Source organism: Ambystoma mexicanum, chromosome 1q, assembly GCF_040938575.1.
Source record: "Ambystoma mexicanum isolate Mex_15411 chromosome 1q, UKY_AmexF1_1, whole genome shotgun sequence".
NCBI lineage: Eukaryota > Metazoa > Chordata > Amphibia > Caudata > Ambystomatidae > Ambystoma > Ambystoma mexicanum.
Genome location: NC_090922.1, coordinates 1,499,053,812 through 1,499,080,616, shown reverse-complemented (window position 1 = coordinate 1,499,080,616; position 26,805 = coordinate 1,499,053,812). Strand labels below are relative to the sequence as shown.

The 26,805-nt window shown below is 46.0% G+C and overlaps 1 protein-coding gene across 2 annotated transcripts in view; it reads right to left on the bottom strand.

Moving 5' to 3' along the window:
• Window positions 1–26,151, bottom strand: part of LOC138550306 (G-protein coupled receptor 54-like) — a 394,439-nt gene extending 368,288 nt beyond the window's left edge. The window contains exon 1 of one of the 2 annotated variants that reach the window (XM_069642402.1): window positions 26,002–26,151. In XM_069642402.1, coding sequence (XP_069498503.1) covers window positions 26,002–26,008 — 7 coding nt within the window. In that variant the 5' untranslated portion in view covers window positions 26,009–26,151. Of the gene's footprint in view, window positions 1–23,049; window positions 24,507–26,001 lie in introns of those variants that run through there. The other variant, XM_069642400.1, reaches the window with a different exon arrangement.
• Window positions 26,152–26,805: the final 654 nt, after the last annotated feature.

The window sequence follows — 26,805 nt, the reverse complement described above, 5'->3', positions numbered from 1 at the left end:
TGGAGGTAGAGGCAGGGTGGGTGGGTGGTTCAGAGGGAAGGTAGGGTAGGTGGGTGGGGGTTGTGAGAGTAGGGTGTAGGGTAGTTTGCAAAGGTAGCGGGCGCCCCTTTCTCGACAGAACAAGGCCTGATAACCTGTTCAGTGGTTATTAACCACTTGAGAGTTCGCAGCCACTGCTTTTACTCACTGTGCCTTTCACAGATGGGAAATATCCATTTGCATATCAGTCTTTGTCCTGCCCAGGGGCAGTCCAGCACTGAAATGCAATGGCAATTCCAACCTGAACAAGAGTACCACCAGCAACCCCATACACGTGTTTCACCCTTGTTGGGGATCATCAGTGAGGTGAAGCTGATGCCTCTCTAAACACAGTGAGAGGGAGACCACGTCTGGTTGCCCCCAGGAGACCTAGGGTTACCAATCCCAGGTTCCTTGAAATTTAGTTTGCAAAGGTAGCGGGCGCCCCTCTCTCGACAGAACAAGGCCTGATAACCTGTTCAGTGGTTATTAACCACTTGAGAGTTCGCAGCCACTGCTTTTACTCACTGTGCCTTTCACAGATGGGAAATATCCATTTGCATATCAGTCTTTGTCCTGCCCAGGGGCAGTCCAGCACCGAAATGCAATGGCAATTCCAACCTGAACAAGAGTACCACCAGCAACCCCATACACGTGTTTCACCCTTGTTGGGGATCATCAGTGAGGTGAAGCTGATGCCTCTCTAAACACTCTGTGAAAGGCACAGTGAGTAAAAGCAGTGGCTGCGAACTCTCAAGTGGTTAATAACCACTGAACAGGTTATCAGGTCTTGTTCTGTCGAGAGAGGGGCGCCCGCTACCTTTGCAAACTAAATTTCAAGGAACCTAGGGTGTAGGGTAGGCTAGGTTGTGTGATGAATCATGCATCCTCACAAAGATCCTACCTAACGTTTCCTCCCAGGTGTCCAGTGGAAGGCAGCCGCTACCTGATCCTAACCCTGGCAGTTGCATTAGCTGGGAGGATCACCTTTGAGACGAAGGGCCACAAGGGAGTGGGAAGGCTCAGTGAGATGCAGTATTTGCCTTCCTCAGAGGAAGAGATGTCAATGATGCCAGAGTATTGTAATGGCTTGTTGTCAAAGTGAGATTTTCTGTTCTGAATCTATTCATTCTGGGGATTGCGAAACCGGTCCTAATCAATCATTTATCATAAGGTCACCCAAATCTATAATGGTAAAAACTCTTGTTGTCAGCAAGAGGAAGTTAAATCATCAGAATAATACAATTTTAGGTTCTGATAGAGCTAATACTCTGTTGATACCAAAACAATCCTTGAGTATTTTTAAACTAAAAACATGATTAATAATGGAAGAGACGTAAATCCATTTAATTAGGTGACGTTGAAAAACAAATCTAGGACTCTGCGCCATTGAGTATATGTATGCTTGATTTAATAGTCATTCAAAATGAGATGCCCTCTCCATGATGAGCCTTTGTCAAATCAGGGCTATTAATATAAACAAAAGAATGCAACATTTGCAAAGTAATCCACATTCAAAACAAACACAATTAGTACAAAAGAAAAACATATTGAAATCATGATTCCATCACTCCCCATAATGTGGGAATCGTAAAGGCAAGAGTTGTAAAGACAGACAATACGGGTAGGTAATGGGGAGGCTTGTAAGGGATGAAGAAAACAAATAAATTATATTCAAAAAGAAAGCCAGCACTAGAATAATGCAAGATTAATATTTTCAACAAAGTCAAGAATGTGAAAAAATAATAAATAAAAGAAGAAACAAGGGATAAAAAACATAATATTCCATTAGTCCAATTTGTAAATCCTTATAGTTCTTAGTTCTGTGCACTACATTATGTATTTATCAAATACATATCAGGGACCCCCCAAAGCCTGTGGGGTTACTTACTCAAAATACTGTATACGAAAGATCCACGTGACTGATATCTGATAAGTAATATAAGGGTTAGATCCCCAAATCCAATTCTCTGTAATGAAAAGGATTAAACATTCCTATATTAGATACTGCACATATCTTCCCTAAAGTGCTATTAACCTATTCTAATGTAGATTGTTTGAGTCAACATGGCCGCTCATCTGAAGAACCGAGAAGAAGAGACAATGAATTTATTCACTCCTCGAGGGGACATGACACATGCCTTCTCGAATTTAACAACAAAGGAGAGAAGACTTACGCTCTAAATTCATCAAATTAGAGAGAATTTCTAAAAAAGAAATTGATAAATATTGGGAGAAGGTGTCACTAGAAAATTATGTTCAGAATGATCGTGTACCAAGGGGTCTGAGGATCCTTATTTTTCCAAATTTTAATAATGATCAGGACAAAGACTTAGCCAAGGCCTGGGAGGCTAACTTAAGTAACAGCTCAATGAAAATGATGGACCTATTGATAGAACATGCTACGAGAGAACACAAGAGAGCGGTGGATGGAATTGAGGCAATTAAAAAAGAAATTACTGCAATGTTAGCAAATGAAGCTACCAAAGCCAAGAATTACGGGAAAATGTACGAACTACTACAAGTATATCAAGAGGAATTTAAGATCAGAAAATTAAGGAAACGCTATCGTGATGAACGTGATTATAAGGAAGACCGGGTGTATACTTTCCAGACTAAATATCATATAAGCAGCAGACCTTCTTCCAAAAATTCAACACCAAATACATCATCAGCCAGTTCTTATGCAGATTCAGAACAAGAGAACCAAGAATCAGATAACAGAAGTACACAGAAACAAGGCGGATATATCAACCAAATCAAGCGTTACAAAAAAGGGAATAGAAATTATCCCCAGAAAACAGTCTGTTTTCAATTACCGACAGACAAATATATTCACAATCACCTCCAAGGAACTCCAGTGACCCACAAAAGACAAACAAGGGCCAGTTCGAAAGAGGTGAGGGGGGCCAAATAATGAAAGACTTAGTCCTTAACCTTTCCAACAGGAATATTAGAGAAGATGAAAGGCGACTACCAAGCAAGGGCCTATCATTTGCATCTTCATGTGATCTTAAACAAGTGGACATACATATAGACCTGTATAAATTTAAACAGAAGTTGAAACTAAAGAAGTTTTTTGCGACCAAAGCGCCAAGTGACTATAAAACCAAGGAACCACCAATACTGATTAGTCAATGGTCAATCCAAGAAATTGAAGACACTTTTTTGGTTTGTTCACTTGCAGAAGATGAACAATTTGAAATTAGGAACATTTTGGAGGAATTAAGAATCAAACCAAATCTACTTATTTCTAAAGAATTGAAAACTAAGTCCACATTTGTACCACAACTACCTGGCTACAATGTGATAGATACATTCTACAAAGCGGTTTCTCAGGAATTTTATCAATGAACTGAGCAGAGGACAAAACATACAAGGAGATCAACATCTAGTCATGATAATTTGACACTTGGAGAAAAATAAGCACTCAAAGCATTGAAAATGGATACACAAATAGTAATCAAGGAAGCAGATAAAGGGTGGAACATTGTTGTCATGAACAGAGAAGAATACTTAACAATGGCATCGCATCACCTCTCGACCCCCGGTGCTATAAATAGCAAAATGATAATTTCAAACAAGAAGCATTGAAACAGGTTGAAGAAAATATTCTTAATTGGCACAGAAAAGGTTTAATTACGGATGATGAACGCATGTATTTATCAGTGGAGGAGCCTGTGACCCAACAATGTATTTCCTTCCCAAGATTCATAAAACTTATAATACTATACCAGAAGGTCGCCCAATCATCAGTGGGATTGGGTGGTTGATAGAAAATATATCGGATTAGCTGGATTCCATTCTTAAGCCTATGGCAGGTTTATTGAAATCATATCTGCAGGATTCAAAAAGTCTCACCCGTATATTACAGAATTTTATATGCAAGACACTTTTTTCTTAGCCACCTTAGACGTAAAGGCCCTTTACACATCCATCCAATATAAATAGGCAATTATTACAATAGAGAATACTTTCAGGAATGTCTCTGCCTCATACTACAACAAAATCCAAATGCTTAAATAAATGATACAACTTACATTGGACCTTATCCTATTTACTTTTGACAACTGTACATATCTACAGCCCAAAGGGGTGGCCATGGGCACCAAATATGCTCCTCCCCTGGCTAATCTCTTTACGGATATGCTGGAAGATAATGTGGTGTATACAGACCCATTTTTTGGAAACAGAATCAAAATGTGGACCTGCTATATTGATAATGTTTTTGTATTGGTGATGGTAGTATAGAGGAATTTCAAGAATTTATTACAAGATTGAACGACAATTGCTACAATATCCAATTTGTAGGGGAATGCAATGCCAACACAATCAATTTTTTGGACCTTATGATTCACTCAGATGGTAAGAAATTACAAACCTGGACGTTTAGGAAACAGACAGAAGTTAACTCTACTCTTCATGCAAGAAGTTTCCACCATCAACCAACAATCGAAAACATCCCACTGGGGGAGTACATTAGGGCTAGACGGAATTGTCAAGAAGAGGCAAAGTTTGATGAAGAATGCGCATTATTGCAACATCGTTTCAAGAACAGAGGATTCTCACAAAAATGTGTTACGTCTGCATATAAGAAAACCAAGCTAATGAAACAACATGATACTTTACAACTAAAGCCAGATAAGAATTCAGATAGACCCATGGGGGCCTACTTTATAACACAATACTACAAAAAGTATCAGAAAATCCAAAGAATACTTAATAAACACTGGAATTTGCTTAAACTTGATGAGCACATCAATCAGTTTGTAGGGGATAAACCACTTATGGTTTACAAGAGAGCAGAAACACTAAAAACAATACTCAGCCCATCGCTATTACCTGATATCAAAGATTGGAGTCAGACTACTTGGCTCCATAAGAATGAGAGTGGCTTCAGGAAATGTGGCACGTGTTCCCAATGCAAATGTGCGTATGACAAAACTACAGAATTCAAAGATGGAAATGGAAAACCTTTAAAGATTAAACAGGGTATAAACTGTAAAACCAAATTTGTAATGTATGGCATTATTTGTGTATGCAAAAAAAAGTTTACATCGGCAGCAGAAAAAGAGAATTAAGAATAAGAATACGTGAAAATTTAGCGAAAATTGGAAGTCAGGATCCATCTTTGCCATTAGCACAACATTGGCAAACCTTTCACCAAATGGATAATAAATCTGACATCAGATTTATAGGACTTCAACATGTCACTCTAAACAAAAGAGGAGGTGATAGGGTAAAAGCATTGCGTCAGGCGGAAGCGCGTATTATATGTTATTTCAACACAACAGTGACAGGTCTTAACAGCGATAATGAGATGGTGTCAATCCTGCAGGCAACTGAACCATAACAAGTAATTGTAGGGCTGTTCAACAAGCGATCAGTCACACAACTCTCCGGTCGATCAGGTTCCCTCAATTAAAAAAACATTTTGGCACTTGTACCTAATTCACCTATATGCTGAATGGGCATGCAACATGTTTGTTGAGGAGGGGTTTTTCATTTAGAGCCAACTAGTGATTTGATCTACATAGCACTTAAGCTAATCGTAGATATGACAGTACAAGGATCTAATTCAATGCACAAGAATAACCTTATAATAGGTGCAATACTGTTTGCAGCACGGGCCGGCCATTCTTAACCTACAGCCCAACGACGTAGGGAGTAAGCACTCTTGACACTAACAATGTGTAAATATCACAAACAATACTAATGGAAAGATGAGACATTCAGTTTGTCTCACACTAATCAATACCTTAAGATGAATGCATGCTTACACATTTAGGTATCCCATTAACGTAGGGTTGAGGCTTCTATGTGACTAAGAAGTTCATGCATCGCAACACTAGTAAGGAATGGACATTACCTTTAATTTGCTCGTTATCACGTACTGTGATAGGATGACCGTGAGCTCCTATACTTTTGCACCAGACCAAATAATAATCATATTCCTTTATCCCATCAACGTAGGGATCAGGCACTTTTGTGAATAACAAGTTCATGCAGTGCAACATGAGTAATGAACAGACATTATTTCGAATTTGTTGTTTATTAAGTACAGCGATATGCTTACCGTAAAATCCCACATTATTGCACCTGATCTTACTATTAATAACTAACTAAAGGAGGTTCTTTCTGTGCGACAGAAAAATAGTAAGAATAACATCGCACGCATCAGTTTAGATAGGGTCAGGCACCGCTTAGTAATGGCGCCCATATTAGTGAGCAATGGATGCCCTAGCGAGCGTATGCACCATGGCAACGTGTGACTACGTTGCCATGGTTAACATACATCAACTAAGTTTCTAAAATGGCATCGGCTGACGAAAACTCGTGTTCAGCTGACGTGTGAGACTGCAGCCGTAGGGTGAGCTTTTTTCCTCCTAACATCAGACGCACAATGCATTTACAAGGTGTACCTAGAACAGAAAAGATAACATGCATACTTCACTATTTACTATGACGGATAATCGTAATCGGAAGTCTATCTATGGACATCATTGAATAACGTAACTTGCAATGCAATTGATTTAAAATTAGCAGCATGATTGTTGGGTGCACCCATTGGCACGAGAGAGACATTAATAGAATAGTAAATCAACCAGGTAGATGGTTTTCATTTTTGAAGGGCTCGTATAATTTACACCCAAATAGTTAGCACCAGATGATTACAACATGGACTCAGTAAGACGAATGGGACACAAATGGATCAGTGGGGGATTTATTAAAAACTCACACAACCTACTTTAGAATAGGTTATTAACACTTTAGGGAATGTATGTGCAGTATCTAATATAGGAATGTTTAATACGTTTCTTTACAGATAAATGGATTTGGGGGTCCAACCCTCATATTACTTATCAGACATCAGTCACATGGATCTTTCATATACAGTATTTCGGGTAAGCAACCCCGCAGGCTTCGGGGGGTCCCTGATATGTAGTTGATCAATACATAATGTAGTGCAGAGAACTGAGAACTATATGGATTTACGAATTGGACTAATGGAATATTATGTTTTTTCTCCCTTGTTTCTTCTTTTATTTATCATTTTTTCGCATTCTGACTTTTTTTAAAATATGAATCTTGCATTATTCTGGTGCTGGCTTTCTTTTTTAATATAATTTATTTGTTTTCTTCACCCCTTACAATCCTCCCCATTACCTACCCGTATTTTCTGTCTTTACAACTCTTGTCTTTACGATTGATGGTATCATGATTTCAAAATGTTTTTCTTTTGTACTAATTGTGTTTGTTTTGAATGTGGATTACTTTGCAAATGTTGCATCTTTTGTTTATATTAATAGCCCTGATTTGACAAAGGCTCAGTCGAGCCGAAACACGTGTAATCATCATGGAGAGGGCATCTCATTTGTAGGGGAATGCAATACTATTAAACCAAGCATACATATACTCGATGGCGCAGAGTCCTGGATTTGTTTTTCAACGTCACCTAATTGTTTGACGGTTAGGGCTTTATCACCGTCTTATTCCAGTGGCCTGCAACATTCAATGACACATTTTTTGCATATGTAAACCAAACTTTAAAGAGTGAATTCTAGGGATTATAAGGAGTCGCCTGGCGGTGCAACTTTCAATAAAGCCATTTTTTTAAAAAGTAAATCCATTCAAACATAATGTGGAGAGAGAAAAAGCTCATTGTAACGATGGGGACCGCAAGTTCCACAATGCCCATACGACTAGGATGAAGGATTTGGAGGCACTAGACTGCAAGTTGCAGTCTACTGATTTTAATGACCCACACCTGAGAGGGACTACTGAGCACACAAGACCCCCTCAGGTGCAGGCCATGGGGAGTAGCAGAAGAAGAAGTAGAGGGTGGAGTAATTATCGTGACTCCACATTGCATAGGCAGCAGAGGGTGCAGGGAAGCAGAGATGTCGGAGCCGCTGCTAATTGTGAAGCGGATGCCGGTTTTGTGAGGGTCTCTATCCTTGAGCATGTTGTATATAGAGGTTGTGCGGTGGGAAGTGTTGTTTCAGAAGGCTTTCCCCCTGAGGATCGCATAAGCAGATGCTTCACAGCAGGAAGCTCCAACACAGCGGTCTGGCAAGCACTGGACTGCTCGTGGAGCGAGGAATGCCCCTCTCCCAACCAGCGTGGGCCGTGGGAGCCAGAGTAAAGCAGCTTACCTGATAGTGGGATGCAGAGTAAGCAGAAGAAATGAAGGTAGTAGAGTGAGCGGACACGTATTCATCACTCAGTGAGTTTACTAGTTGTATGTGAACCTGTAATGCTCCGTAATCGCTTGCTAGCCCGTGATAACAATATTTAATACCGAGCTAAGATAAAGAGGTGAAATTGGCATACTAAGAATAACTTTGCATAACAATCTGATGCTTGCCAAATAAAGTGGCAGAATAAGAAAATTGGGGTCAATTGTATTTTTAAAGGAAACAAAAACTACCATTGCCAAAGCCAAAAGAGGGCAATATAACAAGACGGTGTTCTAGCACCTCGAAGCATCTCATGCGCTAGATGGAATTACCAATAGTGATCTCAGACCCAAATAACTAGACAGACTCAAAGAATATGGCAAAGTACTACTGTATTATCAGCATAAAATAAAATAGGGCAATCTGGAAAAAAACAGGCAGTAATTCACGCACTCACACCCAAATGTGATTATACAAAGGTGTTATACCGCAATGTGCGTCATTAATGAAGTCATCCTACGTGGCAAACTAAAACCTATTAAAGGGAGGGTTTGGTTAGGGGAACATTGGTACCTATATTGTACATAAGCGTTAATAACTTCATTGGCTTCCCCTTAGCTTGTGGGCATGTCTTGAACTACCTCTAAATATGTATAATACTGATTAGAGCAGAAAGAATGGCAGTGGGTTGGTCTCTGCAACGTTGCCTAGCGTGTTGCTACATAGACCCTCTGATTGGTTGTCACACTTTTGTTCTACTTGGCCTAGTGCACACCTAATATTTGGATAGTCATAATTCTTTTCAGATAGGTAGAGGGGTGCCGGGGAGAAAATCCAACCCTGACACTGGGTTGTACTAACAAATGTAATCAAAGCAGGGGTCCACAATTTGTGGAGCTCTCCCGTCCCCTGCACACCCTATTGGTATTGTATAAACAGTCAAGTATTGGATATTTTATAGATTGTATTCAATAATATCATTCGTACTCCAACTTTGTTATAAAACCAATTGTTTTGACTCCTTCTTATTGTTCCATAACAATTAGTTCACCAGAGACCATATTCAATTTTTCAATACATGAATTCATAACATACACTTTAATCAAGTTGATATTTTACAGCCCTTGATTCAACATTTCACTTTCAAAAAATGACTTCTATAATTCTACTCACAGATAGACAATTTTTCACAATGGAATATAAACAATTATCACATATAGCTAGATGGAGAAGATTATGTGTTGTGTATAATCCACATGTGTGTCTCTGCGCATTTCGGGGTTAATTGTCCCCTTTCTTCGGGAGTTGTCTACCCAATTCTGTGGTCAATTACCATATCTACAATAAAAAATAAATAATCGAAGTTTGATATATCTTCCAATCCTCATATATGCTAGTCTGTCATACATCCATACTTCATAATCACTTCGATATGTCTCTCTTAATAAAGTGTTCCAAAATTCCTGTTGTCTGCATGCTACACCAGCCACTCTTCTTATACTTACTTTCTTTCATCTTAAATAATGAAAATAAAAAGCTGATGTTTATGCAAAGTGGAAGATGCAAATTAGTGATCATTAGTTCGATCCAGATCTACTGCAATACCATGCACTGTAGGTAGCCTCCAGAGCTCGCTTTGCTCGATAAATATAATTGCATTGTATATGAGCACCTGTAGGAGAGTGCTGGCCAACCAGAGGGTGGGAACTCAGGCTGAATCTGCAAGTTGCTGCCCACATTTCATGTTGGACCCACTGCACCTCTGCCTTTTCTCCCTATCCATGGAGGCAGTGCTCCAGGCCGCGTCTCAAGTGGAGTGCCACATCTCGACCCCCTTGCCCACTTACCTGCGCAACTCCAGGTCTTGGACATTGTCATTTCCAATTGCGGACATGTGTAATTCCATTTCAATGGAATTATGAATTTCGCAATGCCTAGTAATCTTAAAAACAAACAAAAAAGTATCAGCACCCCAGAAGGCGGCCTCTGAGTGCTAAATAGCGATAAAAGCCACTTTCATGGGCGCACAGGGATGGAATGCTGAACTTCATTCTACCAGGCTCAGGCTTAAGGGCTGTTAGCAGCCCTGCCATGAAATATGTATTTAGCACTATTTTGAAAACAGTCAATATCAGGGACAGGCAAGGGCCATCTTGTCCACCTGAAGTTGATAATTGCCTTGCCTGAAGCAATACCATATACTAAGCACTTAGTCACAGGCTATGACTTTCCTTTAACATTTTTGTTTTTGATCTATGAAACTTCAGAACATCATACAAAGCAAATGATGGGTCAAGCATACAATACATATGTATGGGCCACTTCCCTGTGCACTTAAAACTGTTTTCGGAGCATTTTTATCAGCATTTCCATTTTCTTATTTGTGTCCATTGATGCAGCTAAACTTCACATTTTACTGACTCAGCTTAATGATGTCTTACTTCAGCCTTACACATACACACACATGCTGTATTGTTGCTCATTTTATGTTTTGGTGCAAATAACCTATGGTGATATGAAAAATATCAGTTCAACAATGCTAATCAAATAGGTTGGTTTGCTAATCAAGAATTTTTTAATTAGCAATGTCTGCTAATCAATTTTTGAAAACTAATGTATGCCTTGTGCTGGGTGTCATTACGCTTCTTGGCCTCTGGTGCATTGCTCACTCCATCTTGCATGGGTTTTTCACATCTTTAATTGTCTAATACTTGGCTCTTTTAGATGTTTTTTCCTTCGCTTAATCTAAGAGAAATATGTCTTACATACATGGCTTTTCCTTTTGACTTCCCTTGTGCCTCACAATAATTCCTTGAATTAGCATTCTTGATCCCAGGCCAATTGACTCCTCTTTATTCCTCACACAAAGCTGCTTTTCCAATGTCTCCTGTCCCTGCAGCCCTGGTCTGTCTCTGCGGTAGGTTGATTGGTTTTAATACGGGTATGACGTCCATCTTTCCATCATGGCCGCTCTAGCCATGTTATGTTTTCCTCTGCAGCAAGCTTCTATATGTCTCCTCTAGGTTGTGTTTCTGCATATACACATTTATTAGTCAGCAGGTTACTTTATCCTCTTTGCATGTATGATTTCTTCATATTTTATTACATGTTTCTATTGTTACTGCAGTTAAATCCTTATTCTTTGAGTATTTGCATATCGTATCAGTAAGTCTTAGTATCTTTCCTCTATGATGTCACTCTGCTCTTTTCAGATTTCACTTATATCTTTATGATGTCCAAGGGTGTGTGCAGACATCCTTCCACCCTTTCAGTGCGAGGGTACATTCGATACGGTTGTCTGAGTGCATATCGTCTCTCATACACTCGATGCGGTATTGTGGTGATACCTGGTATCCCACATACGGCTCTTCTCCTACTGTTCCAGTATTATGGAGGTGAGGGGATGGGAGCTAGGGAAGACATGTCCATGTGCTCCTCTACATTCCCCCCTCTGGCCAAGTCCATAACCATCTCCTCGTCTTCAATCTTCTTCGTCCTCTCTTCACATCTAGGTTTCTTCTGGATCCCTATTTCTGTCACCCACCGCAGGTCACCAGCATTTTTTATATGCTCATCCACACTCCAGGTCATGTGACAGCATTGTCTAGTTGGTCGACAAAATACCTAACGTTCTACATATTTCTTGCGATCTTTAGTGTAGTAGAACTTCATCCCTGGGTGTGCCAACAAACTCTTCTTTATGTTCTCATGTGTGGTGTATTTATCATTTATCATTGTGTGGAAAATAAGGTGCCTAGGGAGTTTGTGCAGGAGTTGAAGCAGGCATTTGCTCAGGCTTTCTGGCGATGAACACCAATAGTAGGGAGTTCATAAATGCATATTTCCATGCGCTCCCCAATTATATCATGACTCAGTTGGTGCAAATGTTTCACGAGCACAGAACCCTGGATTGGGTGACTGAACAGGCCACTAGGAACTATGAGGTCCAAAAACCTGCTGAGAGTAAAAATACTGGCAAAACCCCTAAACTATCTAACACCCCTGATGCTGCAAAGTTGGTGGACCTCCATTGGACCTGGAGACAGGAGGTCTAAAAGTAACCTTCCTGCCAACAAGCCAAATGGAAGGCAGAAGGGACTCTCTGATCCAGCCCAATCAAATGGTAGTCAGGCAGGGGCCAAGAACAACCATCCCTCTGACCCTGCCACCTATATAAGCCCTAGGTACAAGGGTACTAAACCAATCCTGGGGTATGTATACACTCCCACGGCTCAAGGGGTGGGGGGGCTGATCAGGTAATTACTGCCCAGGAAACTTCCTTCCTAACTTACCTCGGGATAGAAGTATCATTCCACCTCACTATCTGAATGTGTTCCCCCAATGACCCCAAACCAGAAGTTCCAAAACAATCCCCCTCTCTCTCTGAGGTTCCAGGACATAAGATCCCTGAACCCGGGAGAAGGGAGATTCAGGATGGAAAATTATGGGGGAATTTTCAGTACCCGTGCTACTCCGGGAGAAGGGACAGTTACCCCTTTCAGGAGCAGCAGAGGTATGGCTTGATACCTCCCTACCTCCCAGATAAGGTCTTGCAACTGGAGCAACTGGTCCAGCAACTGACCAATGATCTGTGCGAATGCTGAGGGTTCAGTCGATCTCTCAACCTAACCCTGCTTCCCAGAATTCCCCAACACCCTGGTCTGATGCTCCAGGGGGGAAATGACAGCAGGGAACCTCAGACAAACCACGGGTTTCTGAGGAGGGGGGCCGTGTGGAGGGGAGATGCCAAGCCCTAGAGGAAGCTTCCTTTCTCATCCAGACAGAACCCCTAAAAACCTCCCGGGCTGAAAGTGTTTCTTCTACCTACAAAATGTTAGAACCCAAAGAGCAAAGTAGGAGAGGCCAAAGATGAGCCCACTTTGTAGATAAACTCGGGATCATCCCCTTGGAAAGAGAAGAATCGCTGGAGGGTTCAGGAAAGCAGGTATTCTCTTTCAAAAATGGGGGGATACCTCCCAAAGAAAAATGTGTCCCAAAAGACCCTGAGTGGGACAGCGTAGGTATGGAGACCGACCCAGAACAAGAAACACTTCAACCCCGAAAGAGTGAGACAGAATTAAAACAGAGGGGAAGTTCTTTCTCCAAAAAGGTTCTGAGAACTGTCGCCAGGTTAAGGTGGACAGCCAAGGAGCTGGGGAAAGTGAGGATTTACCAATGAGTCACATTGCGAGTTGCAAAGTTTTCTTTACAGATTCCTAAACTCTATCACATAACATTGCCCAAGTTCACACAGTGTCAGAGTTAAATATTAAGAAAATGACAATCGGGCTGTCAAATAACTGACACTTTCTGTGCACCTCGGAGGTGAAAGAAGGCCAAGTTTAGGTCAGTGTGAATTTTCAGCACTGGTGGATACTGGATACGAAGCCACCCTCTTCTCCAAAAAGGACTTTGGACCAACTAAAGCCAGGATGGAAGGAGGGCCACCGAATTCCCCTCACACCACTTCCTAGACAACTCTAGAATTTTGACGGGACTGGGATCAGGAAAAAAAAGATTGGACGGCATTTGCTGAAACATGCAGTGATAGTTGTGACTCCAGGGGGCACATCTCGTTTACTGGGGAACGATCTCTTGAGGAAGTTATCACCTCTGATTCACTGTATAAACAAGGTCCTCTGGACTCAGACTAACCGCCCTATAAAATTAAAAATGAGTACCAATTATGTAAGCCTTAATGGTACCTGTCACATAATTGATCAACATTCTGAGAATATAGAGAAACACCAACACCCAGGCATCACTGTCGTCTCTGTAGAAGAACAAACTGGTGATGGGAACCCTTCTCCATTCTTGAAAATCAACCTTCCTCCCAGTTTTGTGTGGCAATCCACACTGGAAGGGAACACCATGACATTTTACACCAGTCCAAAATCAAAAGAAACATTGAGTCCTGTGAAACCAGACAAGGAAAAGGCCACTCAAAGTCTGACGGACATTCAGAAAAAGGTCAAACAGTTGTTTTTCCCCATTCATTTAAATGAGAGTGAGGAGTCGGTGCTCGCCAGTGTATGACTGAATAACGGAAGGAACTTCATCAGTGAAAGATTATTCAGGAAACTCCCAAAAGTTCAGAACATTCCCACATTTGACTTGATTGACAAATGGGAAGTAGGTCTGGAAACACCAAATCCCAAATATCTCCTGCCTAGCAGGTGTATGCTAAACATGTTGGGTCATGAGAAATGTCCCATCTGACTTTTATCTGGGAAGTGACATTCTTAACCGATTCACAATCAGTTTGGACCTAAATGATAATGAAGCCTGTGGGTTGTCTCATGGGGTTTGACAATACTGAAAAATTCCAGTCAGCTCAATTGCTGCCGTATGCCATTGAAGTTGAAGTGCAAGAAGAGGTTACCATTCCTGGGCAGGTGCGACAATTTACTCTTCCCCTCAAAATTAAGCGAGAACAGAACCTCAAATACCAGGACGCCTATATAAATCCAAATTCCTGTCTCCAACAACAAGGTTTGTATTTAAATCTGACACCTCTGGTACACCTAGAACACAACACCATTCGGATATTTATGGATAACAGCGACCCTCCAAGTATGACTTTGGGTGAAGACACCTTTACTGGAATGGCGGTTGATGCCCAACATTATTCTATTGATATAGGGAATTAAAACATGGGACCAAACCCAAACGACTGTTTCAACATCAGTGACGGTATTACTCCAAAAAAGATGTTTACTAGGCATGGGGAGAATTTCATGGTGTACACTTCCTGACCCTGCGGGGTGGAATAGGTAACATGTGACATTAGGAGGTCGGAGCTAGTGTTCAGAGTCAAGGAGCACTACCTCGAATTCCCTGTCCAGGTCAACACCATCAAAAGAGATCTCAGCACCCAACTGGAGAATACCGCTGAGCTGAAATTGCCACGCCTGTTGTCTTTCTAAGTTTCAGGCAGATCCTTCAGGAAAGGATCAATCTGGCTGGTGCCCGTGAGACCGAGGAGCAAAGACAAAATCTAAAACAGGTATTCCTGGAATTCCAAGATATCTTTTCAGTGGACTCATATGACATTGGACGCACGTCCATTCATTCAACCACCATACCCACTGACCCAGTGATGGCTCCAGTGTTTGTGAAACAATACTTGTCACCTCTCGCGTCCATGGAGTCCCTCTCAGAGATTATTAGGAACTGAAAATCCAATGGGATATTTCGTCTGATCCAAAGTACCTTCAAAAACCCGGCACTGGGGATACTCAAACCAAAAGGCCAATGGAGACTATGTGCAGAGTGGAAGGAGTTGAACAAATGGGTCCACTTGTCAAGATGGCCACTTCCCTACATCGATCAAGAGCTGGCACAGATACAAGGATCAAAGGTGTACACCGCCATTGACCTGACCAATGGTTATTGGACAGTACCCATGAGTTGGGAAGACCAGTACAAGCTTGCCTTTACCTTCGGTGGGATGTAGTACACGTGATCCGGAACAGCCTTTGGATACATAAACTCTGGCAATGAGTTCAACACCTTCCTATACAAGGCCATGCCTGATTAGGGCGAAAAGGGAAACCGGGCCTATGTGGATGATGTTTTGATCCAAGAGCTCAACTGTGCAGGAACACATAGCAGAACTTCGCTATGTTCTATTCCAGTTGCAGAAAGCTAGAACAACACTGTTCTTTCAGAACGCACAGTGGTGTAAGAGAACTTCTTAGGGCATGAGATCACCTCTGAGGGTCTTAATCCCCAGACAAAGAAGGTGTAAGCCTTATTGAAATTAAAAGACCGGACGACTCTGCGAGAATTAGGAAACCTTTTTGGACTCACTAATTATAGTTGAAGGTTCATTGAAGACTACGCAGCGGTCACTCGACCCTTGGTCCATTTATTAAAGTGCAGAGTCAAGTGGGAGTGGGGTCCGGAACAAGCTGAGGAACTTAAACAACTAAAAAGAAGCCTTTCCTAGGTTCCTTGTTTGGCTTACCCCATAAAGAGCAAGGAGTACTTCTTGGAGACGGGGTTCTCAGATACTTGCCTAACAGCGGTGTTGTACCAAAAGCATGACATGGTCAACAAAGTCACCTCATACGCGAGCAAGACTGTGTCCTCGGTAGAGGAACAATTCAATGAATGCAAGGAGGCACTCCTGGCAACAATGTGGGCATTGAAAAATGACTGTCCATTCATCCAGGCGGACCACATCATCATGGAGACTCCTTAGCAACCCTTGCAATATCTACAAAATGACAGAATCTGGGCGGGCAACGTTAGTAATTCCATAATGGCTTCCTGAATTCTGTCCATGCAAGGCTTTCCTGTGGAGGTCAGATCTGGCCAAAACAAGAAGAGTCCCCTAGTGCAAGGGTTGGGGGACTTGCATGATTGTGCGCAAGAAAACTGTCTTGAGGATGAAAGTTTTTTACTCCAGGCACAATCCCCTACTCTCCCCGAATCCATGCATAAGCCCCCCTCCCACTGACGTCCTTTAGTGACAGCAGACTAGGGGTCTACCGAAATTCGGCTTCCAGTAAGTATTTGGCTGAATTCCAGCTGAAAATTAGCTATTTGACATTTGGCTGAATACTTACTTAATTATCACTCGAAGTCGAATACTTTCCTCTTTGACTTTATGTCTGGAATCATTCAGGCATGTCACTGTCTTTATCTTTGATTGGCCCATATATTCAAACAGCAATGTGTGACTCTTCATGATAGACTGTTTCAGTAATACCTGGAACTGTATTTAATGGAAAATGAGTGGGAAATGCTTCATCTTAAAGCCTGCTGATGAGTGCAAAGCTACCGCCACTGCACTGTGCATGCAGCTGGTACTTTTACCCGATGTTATTAGCACAATGTGCTTTAATAAGGTTTAAAGGCAGCCCTGCACGCTCTAAGTGGTCTCTGACACATCAGGCAGGTGACAATGTTCATTGCTTTGAAGAGAAGGATGAAAGCAGGGAGTGGTGGTTGCTTTTAAGGGGCTGTTCTTCATAGCCCCTTACACCCACATTAAGCAGCACCACAAAATCTACTCATTTGAAGTACATGACTGACAGTCGACTCTGAAAGGCACGGAGCTCTGCAGCCTGTGCCACACACAGGAAGATGGTGTCTTGAACACGTCAGGAAAAACAGGGCAGTGACTTTATAAAGGCCGAGCCAGAGCAGCAGAGGGGTGCATTCTGGTGGGTAAAAATATTGTTTCTGCCCACCCCAGCGCCACATAAGCTAAAACTGCTCATATATTCTATCATCTTGCATTGTGATTTCATTCATTCATAATAAAGCTTTACATCACGATAAAAGGGAAAACGTTTCAAAAATAATAGTGCATGGGGCTGAAAGAAGAGACATGGCCATTCATTCTTGGAGTTTTTTTGCACGGTTCAAAGTGACGTTGCACTGCTGAAAAGTGACTTTACACTGCCGACACAAACCCTGATTCATGCAACTGTGCATAGTCAGCGCAAAGTCAGTATAGAGTCGTTTTTGCAGTGCAAATTGACTTTGCACTGGCATTGCACTGTAAAAATACACTTTGCACAGTTCCATGAATCAGGGTTTGTGTCCGCATCGGAAAGTCGCTTTCAACCGTGCAAAAAATTCCATGAAGCAGGGCCTTGGGGTTTAAAACGTGCACAACTTTTAACATGTTGGTATATCCTGCATCTATAACACACCTCCTTTCCTTAAACACATAACAAAGACACACCCACACACTGGCAAGCGGGGAGGCACACAGAGGAGGGAACAGGATATAAGACATTTCTAAGCCCTATTAAAAGAAAATATCCTGATTTTACCAAAGCAAATGCCCATTTGTGCATAAGGAATTAGTATATTTACCTAAAGCCAATTGAATGAAATGTGCATATGTCTGCTTGGTATGCTAATTTCTGGTGACGTCGCAAAAGTTAATGAGCCCCACACTTTTATTTTTTAAGACTTGGCCTCTGATGCATGTTGAATCTTACGAGTATTAGAAATATCCATATTTTATCATTAGGGATACGAGAAAGTAGGCAGCAGGTTCCAAATAAAGATTTTATTTATTTTTGGATTTGAGGAGCGCACTGCTGCCCGTAGGTATCGAGGCGCTATAAGGAAATTTAAGAAGACTTGCTTGAGGGTTACAGGATTTAACAAGGGGGGTCCTGGGAGTCCCTCTGCCAGACATTAGTCCTGGTTACGAGGGACTTACCCAGAGTCTTTAGCTCACTATCTTTTACAGAGAAGAAATATCCCAAACATATCAGTCTTTGTCCTGCCCTGGGGCAGTCCAGCACCGAAATGCGAGGCAATTCTCCTCTGAACAAGAGTACCAACAGAAACCCCAGACACGTGTTTCGGTCTGGTTGGACCTCATCAGTAGGGTGGATCTGTGCCTCTCTAAGAATAGTGAGCAAGGGGTCCACGTCTGGATTCCCCTAGTAACTTAGGGTGAGACCCAAAGTTACTTAAATATGCAGATTTAACAAGGGGGGTCCTGGGAGTCCCTCTGCCAGACATTAGTCCTGGTTACGAGGGACTTACCCAGAGTCTTTAGCTCACTATCTTTTACAGAGAAGAAATATCCCAAACATATCAGTCTTTGTCCTGCCCTGGGGCAGTCCAGCACCGAAATGCGAGGCAATTCTCCTCTGAACAAGAGTACCAACAAAAACCCCAGACACGTGTTTCGGTCTGGTTGGACCTCATCAGTAGGGTGGATCTGTGCCTCTCTAAGAATAGTGAGCAAGGGGTCCACGTCTGGATTCCCCTAGTAACTTAGGGTGAGACCCAAAGTTACTTAAATATGCAGATTTAACAAGGGGGGTCCTGGGAGTCCCTCTGCCAGACATTAGTCCTGGTTACGAGGGACTTACCCAGAGTCTTTAGCTCACTATCTTTTACAGAGAAGAAATATCCCAAACATATCAGTCTTTGTCCTGCCCTGGGGCAGTCCAGCACCGAAATGCGAGGCAATTCTCCTCTGAACAAGAGTACCAACAGAAACCCCAGACACGTGTTTCGGTCTGGTTGGACCTCATCAGTAGGGTGGATCTGTGCCTCTCTAAGAATAGTGAGCAAGGGGTCCACGTCTGGATTCCCCTAGTAACTTAGGGTGAGACCCAAAGTTACTTAAATATGCAGATTTAACAAGGGGGGTCCTGGGAGTCCCTCTGCCAGACATTAGTCCTGGTTACGAGGAACTTACCCAGAGTCTTTAGCTCACTATCTTTTACAGAGAAGAAATATCCCAAACATATCAGTCTTTGTCCTGCCCTGGGGCAGTCCAGCACCGAAATGCGAGGCAATTCTCCTCTGAACAAGAGTACCAACAGAAATCCCAGACACGTGTTTCGGTCTGGTTGGACCTCATCAGTAGGGTGGATCTGTGCCTCTCTAAGAATAGTGAGCAAGGGGTCCACGTCTGGATTCCCCTAGTAACTTAGGGTGAGACCCAAAGTTACTTAAATATGCAGATTTAACAAGGGGGGTCCTGGGAGTCCCTCTGCCAGACATTAGTCCTGGTTACGAGGGACTTACCCAGAGTCTTTAGCTCACTATCTTTTACAGAGAAGAAATATCCCAAACATATCAGTCTTTGTCCTGCCCTGGGGCAGTCCAGCACCGAAATGCGAGGCAATTCTCCTCTGAACAAGAGTACCAACAGAAACCCCAGACACATGTTTCGGTCTGGTTGGACCTCATCAGTAGGGTGGATCTGTGCCTCTCTAAGAATAGTGAGCAAGGGGTCCACGTCTGGATTCCCCTAGTAACTTAGGGTGAGACCCAAAGTTACTTAAATATGCAGATTTAACAAGGGGGGTCCTGGGAGTCCCTCTGCCAGACATTAGTCCTGGTTACGAGGGACTTACCCAGAGTCTTTAGCTCACTATCTTTTACAGAGAAGAAATATCCCAAACATATCAGTCTTTGTCCTGCCCTGGGGCAGTCCAGCACCGAAATGCGAGGCAATTCTCCTCTGAACAAGAGTACCAACAGAAACCCCAGACACGTGTTTCGGTCTGGTTGGACCTCATCAGTAGGGTGGATCTGTGCCTCTCTAAGAATAGTGAGCAAGGGGTCCACGTCTGGATTCCCCTAGCCTGTGCCACACACAGGAAGATGGTGTCTTGAACACGTCAGGAAAAACAGGGCAGTGACTTTATAAAGGCCGAGCCAGAGCAGCAGAGGGGTGCATTCTGGTGGGTAAAAATATTGTTTCTGCCCACCCCAGCGCCACATAAGCTAAAACTGCTCATATATTCTATCATCTTGCATTGTGATTTCATTCATTCATAATAAAGCTTTACATCACGATAAAAGGGAAAACGTTTCAAAAATAATAGTGCATGGGGCTGAAAGAAGAGACATGGCCATTAATTCTTGGAGTTTTTTTGCACGGTTCAAAGTGACGTTGCACTGCTGAAAAGTGACTTTACACTGCCGACACAAACCCTGATTCATGCAACTGTGCATAGTCAGCGCAAAGTCAGTATAGAGTCGTTTTTGCAGTGCAAATTGACTTTGCACTGGCATTGCACTGTAAAAATACACTTTGCACAGTTCCATGAATCAGGGTTTGTGTCCGCATCGGAAAGTCGCTTTCAACCGTGCAAAAAATTCCATGAAGCAGGGCCTTGGGGTTTAAAACGTGCACAACTTTTAACATGTTGGTATATCCTGCATCTATAACACACCTCCTTTCCTTAAACACATAACAAAGACACACCCACACACTGGCAAGCGGGGAGGCACACAGAGGAGGGAACAGGATATAAGACATTTCTAAGCCCTATTAAAAGAAAATATCCTGATTTTACCAAAGCAAATGCCCATTTGTGCATAAGGAATTAGTATATTTACCTAAAGCCAATTGAATGAAATGTGCATATGTCTGCTTGGTATGCTAATTTCTGGTGACGTCGCAAAAGTTAATGAGCCCCACACTTTTATTTTTTAAGACTTGGCCTCTGATGCATGTTGAATCTTACGAGTATTAGAAATATCCATATTTTATCATTAGGGATACGAGAAAGTAGGCAGCAGGTTCCAAATAAAGATTTTATTTATTTTTGGATTTGAGGAGCGCACTGCTGCCCGTAGGTATCGAGGCGCTATAAGGAAATTTAAGAAGACTTGCTTGAGGGTTACAGGAAGCAGCCCGCATGTGCATACTTGATACAGAATGAAGTTAAACACTTAACATCCTTCTGATCATGTGTTTTGTCTCCAGATATTGGCATTAAAAGCAATCACAGTCATCCTTTTTAAAGAACCTCGCGCCACCCCACAGTTTGAAGACCACTTCAAACTTCCCTAAATACCTGTTGTCCCATTCTATGTAAGTGTGGTCTTCATAAAATGCCAAGCAAGCTGGGGCACAGCTACGCCCTGGAATTATTAACAAAGTCCCATTGAAAATCTATACGTCTCTGTGTCTAGCTTAAGTGAATGTAGGGCCCTGATGCCCCGTTGGCCTGATCAGCGCTAGACAACACTACACACATCAGTAACATATTCTGCAACAATGCAACCGCCTTGTTCTCTTCTTTCCTTGTACCCCTTCGGGCGTCCCTGCCCCCTGCAGCCCTCACCCGGCCCCGTTCGGCCCCTCCATTTCTCATATCCACCGTACCCCTCAATTCCGGTCCATCGCCCTGAACCCCTGCCCTGGCAGGCATCATCGAGCACCGACATGTGTGCACGCAGTGTATCCATCCTGCCGGCAGCACTTCGGGGGCAAGTCTCTGAAGCCCTCTCTCCTTCCTCCCACCCGTATAGAGATTGCAGGGCAGGTGCTACCGGCCACGTACTATGCGGCGGCGCCGTGCCCAGCTCGAAGCACTACCAGCGCTGAACCTCCCGCTGGCCGACTGCTTGGCAGCGCTGCCATGGAGCATGCACCATGCATGGGCACCCAGCCCCAACTATGCCCCTCCAAACACATCCTCACCGATGTGGAAGTTGGTGCCAGTCATCATAGACGGGCAGATCCATGCCCTCAGCCCAACGGGGCCACTCCCAGCACAGCCCCAACGGTGCCAATCCCGGCACAGCCCCCCTCACCTATGTAGAAGCACCCAGCACCCACTATGCCCCTCTCAACAGAGCCCTCCCCCCCGCACCCTCACCTGCGTGGAAGTTGGTGGCAGTCTCGATAGACCACACGCCATGCACGCAGCCCACACTGTTCCACTCCCGGTGCCCACCCCGCCCCCTCACCTATGTAGAAGTTGGTGGCCTCCTCATAGACCACACGCCATGCACGCAGCCCACACTGTTCCACTCCCGGTGCCCACCCCGCCCCCTCACCTATGTAGAAGTTGGTGGCCTCCTCATAGACCACACGCCATGCACGCAGCCTCCACTGTGCCACTCCCGGAGCCCCCCGCCTCCCCTCACCGCCATGCACGCAGCCCCCACCGTGCCACTCCCAGTGCCCCCTCACCTATGTAGAAGTTGGTGGCCGTCCTCATAGAGCACACGCCATGCACGCAGCCCCCACTGTGCCACTCCCGGTGCCCACTCCGCCCCCCCCCCCCACCGCCATGCGCGTAGCCCCCACCGTGCCACTCCCGGTGCCCCCTCAACGATGTAGAAGTTGGTGGCCGCCCTCATAGAGCACACGCCATGCACCCAGCCCCCACTGTGCCACTCCCGGTGCTCACCCCGCCCCGCCCCCCTCACCGCCATGCACGCAGCCCCCACCGTGCCACTCCCGGTGCCCCCTCACCGATGTAGAAGTTGGTGGTCGTCCTCATAGAGCACACGCCATGCACGCAGCCCCCACTGAGCCACTCCCGGTGCCCACCCCGCCCCCCCCCTCACCGCCATGCACGCAGCCCCCACCGTGCCACTCCCGGTGCCCCCTCACCGATGTAGAAGTTGGTGGCCGTCCTCATCTGCCGGTGCGTGGAGATGACGTAGATGACCATTGAGTTGCCCATGACTCCAACCAGCATGATGAGGGCGAAGAAGAGGGGTACCAGCCAGGCGTCGGTCAAGAAGGGGGGCGCCCCGTCATCTGTCCGGTTACCCTGCGGCCCCGGAACAGAGCCATTGGTGCCCGGCGTGACTGCCCAGCTGCCATTCTCAATGTCCCAGCCTTCCATGGGCCACGGGGTGTGGGTCGGGGTGCTAGGGGGCCCCGGGGTTCTACACTGGGCCGCGTGCCAGTCCCCCTGGTGCACTCCTGGAGCGCAGCGATGTGGCCAGTAGCTGCCCTGGAGAGTCTGGGGTTACTGCAATGTCATGTTGGCACTTTATAAGGTACTCACGCCCTGGGGTGGTCACCGCATGGAGGTACTTCTGGGGTCACTCCAGTGCCAGGCTAGCCCGCTAGGCCTCCCTCAAGCTCTGGAACATCGCGGAACGTTTACCCCGCGAGGGTGCCAAAGGGCAGCGCAGCTGAGGGCACCCGGGTGCTGCGTTGGCATGCCACAAGCTGTTGGCACTCAGGGCAGTCGGAACTGGATGAGTTGCAAACGGCCCTCTGAGGTGGCATCGCGGTTCGTTTCTCGAACTCAAGACGGTCCTGTGATGAGGGTCCCGGGTTGCGGGGCTTGCGGTGGGGACAGTTGGTGCCTGGTAGGGCATTTCCGCGCCATGCTGGCACAGCACAAGCCCGTCAAATGCAAGTGTGCCCCTGCGCGGGTTCAGCGGGGTGGTTAACTAGGGGTGGCACTAGAGCGCCCACGTGTGGCCAGGGAGGACGGAGGTCAGAGCCAGGGGTAGGTGTGGCGTCAGCGGGGGCAGAGGATGAAGGGATGGTACGGCTGGATGGGACGCAGTAGGTGTACGGGCTGGCACCTCCTGGGTGAAAGACGGAGTGCTGAGGTGGCACAGATGGACAGGGCGAAGAGCTGGCACAGATGGACAGGGCGAAGAGCTGGCACCTCCTGGGTGAGAGACGGAGTGCTGAGGTGGCACAGATGGACAGGGCGAAGAGCTGGCACCTCCTGGGTGAGAGACGGAGTGCTAAGGTGGCACAGCTGGACAGGGCGAAGAGCTGGCACCTCCTGGGTGAGAGACGGAGTGCTGAGGTGGCACAGCTGGACAGGGCGAAGAGCTGGCACCTGCTGGGTGAGAGACGGAGTGCTGAGGTGGCACAGATGGACAGGGCGAAGAGCTGGCACAGATGGACAGGGCGAAGAGCTGGCACCTCCTGGGTGAGAGACGGAGTGCTGAGGTGGCACAGATGGACAGGGCGAAGAGCTGGCACCTCCTGGGTGAGAGACGGAGTGCTGAGGTGGCACAGATGGACAGGGCGCACAGCTGGCACCTCCTGGGTGAGAGACGGAGTGCTAGGGTACTTGGTGAGCAGAGGGGGTGCGGGGGAGGGGGTACGGGGTGGCCCCCCCTGTGGTTGGCACCTCCTGGGTGTGGGAAAGAGTATTATGCTGCTGGTACAGCTGGGCAGGGCGCAGCCGGTGTACGGGTTGGCACCTCCTGGGTGAGATATGGAGTGCTGAGCTGGTACAGCTGGGCAGGGCGCAGCCGGTGTACGGGTTGGCACCTCCTGGGTGAGATATGGAGTGCTGAGCTGGTACAGCTGGGCAGGGCACAGAGGACGTATGAGTTGACACCAGCTGGTAGATCGTGCGAGTACCAGGGTACTTGGGTAGGTGGAGGGCACCAGAGGGCAGCCTTAGATGTCCGGTGTCTTTTTAGCAGAGACTCAAGAAGGAGCAGTCGCAGATCACATGTGATGCTGGCAAAGACTGGCACCGAACAGAACACACGTGATGCTGGCAAAGACTGGCATCGACCAGAACACACGTGATGCTGGCAAAGACTGGCACCGAACAGAACACACGTGATGCTGGCAAAGACTGGCACCGACCAGAACACACGTGATGCTGGCAAAGACTGGCACCGAACAGAACACACGTGATGCTGGCAAAGACTGGCACCGAACGGAACACACGTGATGCTGGCCGGTACTGGCACCGAACAGAACACACGTGATGCTGGCAAAGACTGGCACCGAACAGAACACACGTGATGCTGGCAAAGACTGGCACCGAAGGGGACTTTTAGAGAGGAGCGGGTGGCAGATTGCAGAGCGCAGAAGGCACGCGCGGGGACTGGTGCTGTCACCACGCGCTGGGTGGCCCAGAGACCTGCAACAGCGAGGTAGGCACAGGCTTCAGGGCGCTGGAAGAGCGGCGTGGCGCCACATGCCAAGGCGTTGCCACGGTCTGGAAAGCCACGGTTTCCTTAAATCTCCCACAGGGACGTTGGTACCCGAGCAGGGCACCAGGGCAAGTTCTCCGCATCTCCCCGACTAGCTCTCTGTCTCACGACACTCTCCCTCCTTCTCTCCGATCGCAGTTTCCTTTCCCCAATAAAAGAGACGCGGAGAGCCGAGGCGCCCCCACTTCTGGGGCGTGAGTAGCGCCTGGGCTCCCCCCGCCTCTCCCTCAAACTTTCTCATCCCACTTGTGGCGCTCTTCGGCCCCCACCGCCCTCCCTCCTCCCTCCCACTTCTCCTCACATCTCCCCTTTGCCATCTCCCGCCCCTTCTCCCCCCTCCCGTGCCACTTGCCCCTTTCTACCCCCCCTTATACCTCCTTTCACTTCCCTTTCCGTCCCAAGTGCCACGCCACCATTCACCCTCTTCCCATCCCCCTGCCCGTCCCTTCCCCGCCCACTCCCCTCGCCTATTGTTTGCCACATTTCTCCAGCCACCACCCTTTCCTCTTCTCCCACTCCTTATCCTGTCTGCTACACCATCTCCCATTATCTACCCATCCTACCTGCACTTCTGCCCACCCTTCCTCGCTGTCTCCCCATTGTAGCCGCTCAACCCCCCCTGCCCCCCCACCTCTCATTCTTTCTCCCGCATGGTGTCATCCTTTCTTCCTCGCGTTCATCCTTCTCCGGATTTCATCCCGATTTCTGCTCATCTATTGACCCTTCTCCGTGGCCCTGCTCTCATTTGTTACTGGCCCCTCCCCAATCCTCCCTTGCCCATCCCTGCTGCCAACATCTCTCTCCCATCCCATCCCTTATGTGACACTCCTCTTGCCGTTCTCATTCACACAACCCTTCCCCGTATTCTTTCTCCACCCCCTTCCGAATTCTTTATACCCCCATTCTCTATGTACCCCTCCTCTTCGCATCACCGTCTCCTCTCCTCTCCCAGCCCCAGGCCCCAGCTCAGTACTTCCTTTACACTTTCACTACGCGCCTACCTTTTCTCCTCTTGGCGCGGTCCTCCGTGTGTCTTCAGCGCAGAATCTGCTGCGAGAGAGACACTTCCCTTTTGCCACCATTTCTCCCCCTTCTCTCTCTCTCTCTCTCTCTCTCTCTCTCTCTCTCTCTCTCTCTCCCACGCCCTCTTTCCCCCTCTCTCTCCCCCACACCCGCTTCCCCCTTCTCTCCCCACACCCTCTTTCAATCTCTCTCTCCCCCACACCCTCTTTGCTTCTCCCTCTCCCCCCTTTCTCTCTCTCCCTCCCCACCCTCCCTTTCTCTCTCGTCTCTCTCCCCAACCCTCCTTTCTCTCTCCCTGTCCCCCACTCCCCCTGTTTCTCTCTCTCTCTTCTCTCCCACCCTTCTTTCTCTCTCGCCCTCCCCACCCCCCCTCTTTCACTCTCTCTCTCCCACACACTCTTTCTCTCTCTCT